The sequence below is a fragment of the Nicotiana tomentosiformis genome, chromosome 2, assembly GCF_000390325.3.
Source record: "Nicotiana tomentosiformis chromosome 2, ASM39032v3, whole genome shotgun sequence".
Classification (NCBI taxonomy): domain Eukaryota; kingdom Viridiplantae; phylum Streptophyta; class Magnoliopsida; order Solanales; family Solanaceae; genus Nicotiana; species Nicotiana tomentosiformis.
In genome coordinates this window covers 101,610,069-101,617,186 of record NC_090813.1, presented here as the reverse complement: position 1 = coordinate 101,617,186, position 7,118 = coordinate 101,610,069, and the positions used below count along the sequence as shown (strand labels likewise).

General features: G+C 36.2%; 1 protein-coding gene across 1 annotated transcript; it reads left to right on the top strand.

Moving 5' to 3' along the window:
- The first annotated feature begins 381 nt into the window (after positions 1–381).
- Positions 382–6,108, top strand: LOC138906636 (uncharacterized). Its single transcript, XM_070195933.1, has 2 exons — positions 382–893; positions 3,837–6,108. Exon 2 carries the CDS (start codon positions 4,375–4,377, stop codon positions 5,704–5,706), a length of 1,332 nt encoding a protein of 443 aa, XP_070052034.1. The 5' UTR covers positions 382–893; positions 3,837–4,374; the 3' UTR covers positions 5,707–6,108.
- Positions 6,109–7,118: the final 1,010 nt, after the last annotated feature.

The following is a 7,118-nucleotide window of genomic DNA, read 5'->3' as shown; positions in this document are numbered from 1 at the left end:
TGACCACACCGAATTTCATACTATTTTAGTGTAAATATTTCTTTTAGGTCTTATCGTGATATTTTAAAACTTTTATCTTACTTTTAGTGGAGTTTATTTAAGAAAATTAAAAACTACAAAATAAATATTAACATTCTTAGAATACATGTTTTAGTTTCTATTTATAAAAAAAAAAAAAGAAAAGAAGAAGGGGATAAAATTTACAAATAATATATGGTTTCTTTTAATTAGAATTATAATAAGTTATGGTATTTTTCTTAGTATCATTTAAAGTACATGTAAATATTTAGTTTTCCTACATTGTAAGAAACGTTGGTTAATCTTCTTATCTCTATATTTAATTTATCCTCATAAATAAAAAAATAAAAAAAAATAAAAAAAATGAAGTGAAGTTAATGTCAAAAGATACAAAAATCAGATTTTTAAGTTAGTTAACTTCCCCAATTTTACTAAACTCCCCACTTTTATTCAGCACTACTCACGTCCTTTCCCCCTCAAAACCCCACGTTCATCACTCAGAATTTGAGGAACAACATAAAAGAACTACTAATACTCTTCTATATAAAGAAAAAGGGACTTCGGTTATAAAAAAGAAAAAAAGAGTTTCAAGAAAACAATCACTAGTTCTTCCCGTTAAAAAAAAAACAACCATTTCTTCTTCTATAAATAGTCATGAAATCCATATGAGAAACCATCATTAAAACTGGTTAGTATCATCACAAAATCGCCTGAAAATCCGAGGCAAAAGTCATTTATTGAAGGTCCGATTGCCGTCGAGTTTGAGATCGTCCGAGTTCCGTTCGTTAGCTTTAGTTCTGATTCTCTGTTTTCGATTGGATTCAATATCCTCTACTGTACGAGCTGTATATATTGGAAAGGTTTTATCGCTTGAGGTCCGTTTCTTTTTCCTTCACTGTTTTGCTTGTAATCATGCTCTTTTAGCCTTCATTAGCCTTCTAGCAATGTGCTGATTGAGTTTTTGTGTTAGTTCGTTGCAAAGATAGAAGCCCGTGATGACTTATATTGATATCCTTTTAATGATTCAAAGTACGAGGGCCTGACCTATATCATTAAATATTTTGGTAATGTTTGTTCTATTTTAAACTAAGAATTTGGGGTTTTAGTTACTGTTATTATCATCTCTGTTTCATAGGAGAACCAATAGAGTTATATGATTATCCCTCAATATGGTAGTATTAGTAAATTCTTCTGTTTTAACCATGGCCCCTTTTATCATTGTTAGATGCTATTTTATATAGTGAAGTAGGTGACGTAGGCTGATATTATGTTGATAATAATGACCATCATACAATGAGAAAGGTTAATTTTGCCTTTTCAACCTTGGTGTTCATTGGATTATTTTATATCAAAGAAGTTTTGTTTATTCCATGTTCACATTATTTCTCTTTCTGTTACACTATTAAAGCATGAATGTGAATAAGTTTCATAATAATTTTTGATTCCTTGAGTTATACCCTTCTTATTTGGAATAAAGCTGGAAATAGCCATTTAAAATTGAGGCTGTCTTCTCGTAGTGACGTCTTTAAGGTTAGAGTGAAATGAATTTGTTATTTTGATTTTTTTTTTTTGGGTGTTTGTACTATTGCCTCTGAGATACCTTTAATTTGAGGCATGTGAAAGATAGAGTTAAGAAAAGACATCGTGTTTATTGGCCTTCTTTTGAGCCAAGGAGTGACGTTAACAATTTAATTGTCGTTTTCTTCAAAGTTTCGCAATAAGACTGAATGTGTGATGGTTTATTAAGAAGAAACAAAACCTTGTTCATTAATGGGTTAAAATATCTATTAGCTCCAATATCGTTATCCATGCCCCAAACTACATACTATTCTTTAACGATCATGTAATGTGTTTGGTTACGTAAATGGTTTTAGTGATTAATCTATATCCCTTCCCTAAATTTCCATAATCCATGACCTCACAAGCAATCTCAAACTAGTTTTAGAATAGTAATTTATGAACACGTTAGAAAAGTTTTAGACACACTTTAAATATTAGCCCACGTGTTCATACCCGAACCTTGGATTGATATGCTTAAATAATAAAAGGATCATGTGCGCATTCCGTGTCTTGATGCCTTTAAATTTAAAATAATTATGTTATAACCATGTGTACGTTCCGTACCTTGGTTTAACATTTAATTCCAAAGAAGTACCTTGTGTGCGTACCGCATCTTGGTGAACACAATTAAAAAAAAAAAATAATAATAATATAATAATTAATTAAGTGATAATAGGCAAACCATAACCAGTACAATACAAGAATAGCCAAAAATTAATTTAAGCCGGACATAAGTCAATAAAAGCAACCGTGCTAGAACCACGGGACTCGAGGGGTGCCTCACACCTTCCCCTCGGTCAATAGAATTTCTTACTCAATCTTCTGTTTTCGTAGACCATAAATAAGGAGTCAAATCTTTCGTTTGATGAGGGATTCAAATAAAAGGTGACTTGGAACACCAAAACTCAATTCCAAGTGGCGACTCCAAATAATAAATAACCCATTTTCAAATCGTCACTTTAATTGAAAAAACTCTTCTAACTTAGCCTCGTAATAAGGGTTGCGGGAAAAAAGATGTGTGACAGCTCTGGCGACTCTGCTGGGATAACTACTAATAAGAATTTGAGCTTTATATATTGATTCTTGTTTGGCTTTTATCATGCTTTGGATATTATTGTGTTTGGAAGCCTAATGTGCTATTTGTCACTTATTTACCGCTTTAATATTTATGTGAACTGTGATATAAATTGTATCATCTCTCGCACCCCTCCGAGTCTTCTGATAGGTAGTTATGTTGTGTTTGCCTACCAGCATCGCAAAATTTCTATCTTGAGATAAAGCCAGTTAGCCTACCAGCTTCTGGTAAAGGATTTAGTCACACATGTTTAGGCGGGAGAGCCGTTAGCTAGCCAGTGTTGTTCTACTACTGGTGACGCTTGACGCTCCTCGGCTCGGGTCGTCCACTCTGGTAAGCCAGGTCTAGATACCATCTCCTTTAGGATTTAAAAATTTAGAAGAACAAGTCACCAGCAATGAATATCCCTAGTAGGCTACGCTTTATTTGTATCATATGCATTGGACTTAGCGGGACTCGGCACAGGGGTCGGGCCAGTATAGGACAAGTACCAATTTTTTAAACCAACATGTTCATTTTTCTATGCTACATGTAACATTATTTGGTAGGCTTTACTGAAATGTTGACCGGCTTTAGGATAGATTGATTGAACAGGGAAGAGAGAAAGAGAAAATTTCCTCAAAATTTTCATAAAAACCCTTCTTTTTTAAAAAAAATAAAATTTTGAGGGGTTCTAATGTGTAAAATCACAATTTTCAAAATGGTTTTTATTTATTTAGATCGAGCTACGCGGGTTTGATTCTCACCGGATGTGAGATACGTAGGCAACCTTCATCAGGTTCAACCCCCCCAAACAAAACAAGTGTCTATGGACTATTATTGTTTTTTTTCAAATAATAATAATAATAATAATATAGTCACTTTGTCAGTTTTATCTCTTTTGACTAGTTTTGTCCTTGCGTCCGGTTCTTTTGTCGAAATAGCCTTGAAACCTTCCTTAGAAATGCGAAATGGTCGTTTTAACAAAAGAGGCCAGTTTTTTTTTCTCTGTTCACTTATTTTTACGAAAAAATAGTCATTTTGAGCCTTTTATTTTTTAATTTCATGATTATTTTACTAATGTAATTAATTTTTTTTTCCCAGAGTTTGGCTTTTATTTTTATAGAGTCAAAACCCAAGAAATCAGATTTTTTGTGTCAATAATATATTTGATTAAAGTCTAACCTCGTGTCTGGGTAAACAGGTACACCATGAGTGGGGAAAGAGGTAAATCTGAAAAGAGGCCCAGATCAGAAGGGATACCGAATTTTCTGATTGTCGATCAGATACCACAGTTGTTGTGGGATTGGTGGAGAGACTTTAAGGAATATGAGCGAAACCAAATAAAGAAGTACTTGGGACATTTGGTTCACATGATGACGATCAAGCCCAGGAGGGATGTGATCGAAGCTTTGATTCCGCACTGGGATCCTGAAAACAATGTGTTCCGTTTTACCGACTGTGAAATGACTCCGACCTTGGAGGAAATCGCCCATTTTCAGGGGTGGGGCCGCAATCTTCGCCGCCAAAGGCCCGTAGTACCAAAAAATGTGAATGAGGGTAAGTTTCTGAAGCTCCTGAACATAAATTACGGATAATATAAAGGTTTAGGAGGCAAGTGAGTTAAGTTGGGATTTTTGTTTCACTTGTATGGCCTAGAATGCAATTTTGAAAGGAATGTGGGAAAATTCAAATCAAAGGAAAATAAGGAAACATGGAAGGTTCACAGAAGGTTTGCATTTATGGTTGCTTTTTTGGGGCGCGTAGTTTTCCCGGAAAGGGAAGGACGCATTGACCTCCGCTTGGCAAGTGTAGTTGAGGCTCTGACTTCAGAAGGGGATGATTATACTTTGGTCCCTATGATTCTTTCTTGCATTTTACGTGCTTTAACTAGATGTACATTGGGCGCGCGAAACTTTGATGGTTGCAATATTTTTCTACAGATATGGTTTTTGGAGCATTTTTATCGTCATCCTACGATCACTGATTTTAGGGAGCTATGGCCCAATCATACTTATGATCACCAGAAAAGAATTGACGAATGTGACTTACCAGAAGGGATAGATGCCTGGAAAGAACTACTTCTTACTCTGTACGCCAAATGGATCACTTGGAATTACGATTGGTTTTCCTCTAAAGAGGTCATCTGTGAGTCTGCATACCATTCTTATTTGGTACTCATAGGATTGGATGGTGTTCAGCCCTATGCTCCACTACGGGTAATGCGCCAGTTTGCACGACTACAAGAGCTGCCACCAACACGGGATATGAGCAAGTTCTGTTATGATTTTGGTAAAGATCAACCTCATGACGAAGAAGAAATTATAAAAATTTGGTATGCAAGTAAAGTCTCGGAGTTGAATGAGATGGTAGAAGACCGAGATCGTGGAGAGATGATCCCTGAATATATTACCTGGTTTAATGATCCTTCATCGTTTGGAGATAGGCCTGAGGAGTCGAACAGGAGGAGAAATGATCAAAGAACTATAGAAAGGCTGAAAGAGGAATTGGAGCATGCTCAGATGACCATAGCCAAACAACAAGCCCAGCAGCAAGCCGGAGTCGCTCAGATTCGTTTAAATATTGAGAAAGATTATCAACTTGCCTTATGGGTCATGGATAAAGATCTAAAACATGCTAAAAATGAGGCGGCCCGCTTAGAAAAAGAACTGGCAAACACGATTGGTTTAGTTAGAAGAGTTGAGGCGAACAAAAATGCTGAAATACATAAGCTGCAAGAAGACTCGAGTATCATTGAAGAAGATGCGAACCAACAACAATTAGAGTTTGATCAGCAGAAAGAGCAGTTTGAAAGAGAAAGGGCCCACTGGATACGCTCAAAGGGTCAGCTTCATGCACAATTAGAAGAAATAAAAAGGCAGAAGAAGGGTCATCAACATGCGGATTTCGAGGCAGAGCGACGTCAATGGATGATTGAGAGAGGTGTGCTAAACCGTTGCATTGAAGAATATGAGGGACGGGAGGCTCAGATGGGGAACGCCCTCAACACTACCCAGATGTGGTTGCAGAATTGTCACGTGAATATGGGGCAAGCTAGAGAGCAAGTACTTTGATTGGCAGAAAAAGCAGCATATATTCATGATGATCATCTCCATCTAAACAATGAGAAAGTTGGTCAACAGGCACGTGCCATAGTCCCACAGTTGCCAGTGGTGTTTCAAAATTTGTACGAGACTTTGGGGGGAGAATTGAGGCCAAGAGATGCAGATCATTGATGATATCAATTTAAGCAAGAAGACCATTGAAGACTAAAGTTTTAGTGCAATCAATTAGCTTTTAGTTTCATTTTCGTTTATCACATTTTAATTTTATATTTGGAGTCTTTTATTCTTATCAATATTTATTTTATTCCAGTCATGTTCATGTCTTTAGAGTCAGTAGAGTCAGTTTCTATATATTTCCTTTTATCTCATTGTATATTAAAAAAACAATTTGTTGAAAATGAATGAAAAATATTTTAGTCTGTTCTATTTTATTTTATTAAAAAAAAATCAAAATTGTTATTATTTTTCCCCTAAACTACGTAATGGTCTGATTCATGCGGCGTCATGATATGTAGGCAATCCTCATCGGATGCGATCATAGCCATAATTAATCTTAAAAGAAATAATAAAAAAAGAAAAAAAGCGTTAAATTCAAGAGGAAATAAATCAATAAGCCGGGATGAAGCATAAAGCCTTTCAAGATCAATTTAGAAATGAAAATGGCATTAGGTGCATGACATATAATGTGTGATTAATATCTGCAAAATGCCTAACTCTAACACGTTTGTTGTTTGTCATTTTAAAAGATAAAGTAAAACAGAGGTGGTTGGTTTGTGGTTTAAACTGGCGACTCACCCTTACAACACGAGATCAAAAGGAAAAAGTAGAATGGCAAACAACAGTGAGAATGAGTCAGATAATGATGATGTCCATGGACAATTGGTTGAACAAGGTTCAGGACTGGTTGAAGAAGTAAGAGTGTTGAAGCAACAATTGGCAGAGATGTACCAAGCCTGGGTGAATGGACAAGCACCGCCCTCACTACCCATAGGGCCCTCGGATAATATTCATAATGTGTCAGTTGCCACTCAAGTGCCTATCTCCATAACAAGTAACCCATTATACCAACCTGGATTCAGTCCGAGCATTAACCTTCCCACTATCCCCAGTACCTCCATTCCACGTCCTCCAATCGCACCCCTCAGAAATGACCCACCTACTATACCCATTGTCCATACTTTCACTGTCCCTCAACCGGCTCTTGCTCAAAAGTCCAATAATGATCCACAACTGGATGCTCATGATGCCCAACATTACTCTCCAGAACTGACTTTAAAGGTTCCAGATTCATACAAGCATACTCCTCATAACGTGTTCCCAATTGAGATCGAAAAGCCCAAAAAGAATATGGAACAAGAGGAAATGACCAGAAAAATAAAGAGCTTGGAACAAACCATGAGAAACATACAGGGTTTGGGCGG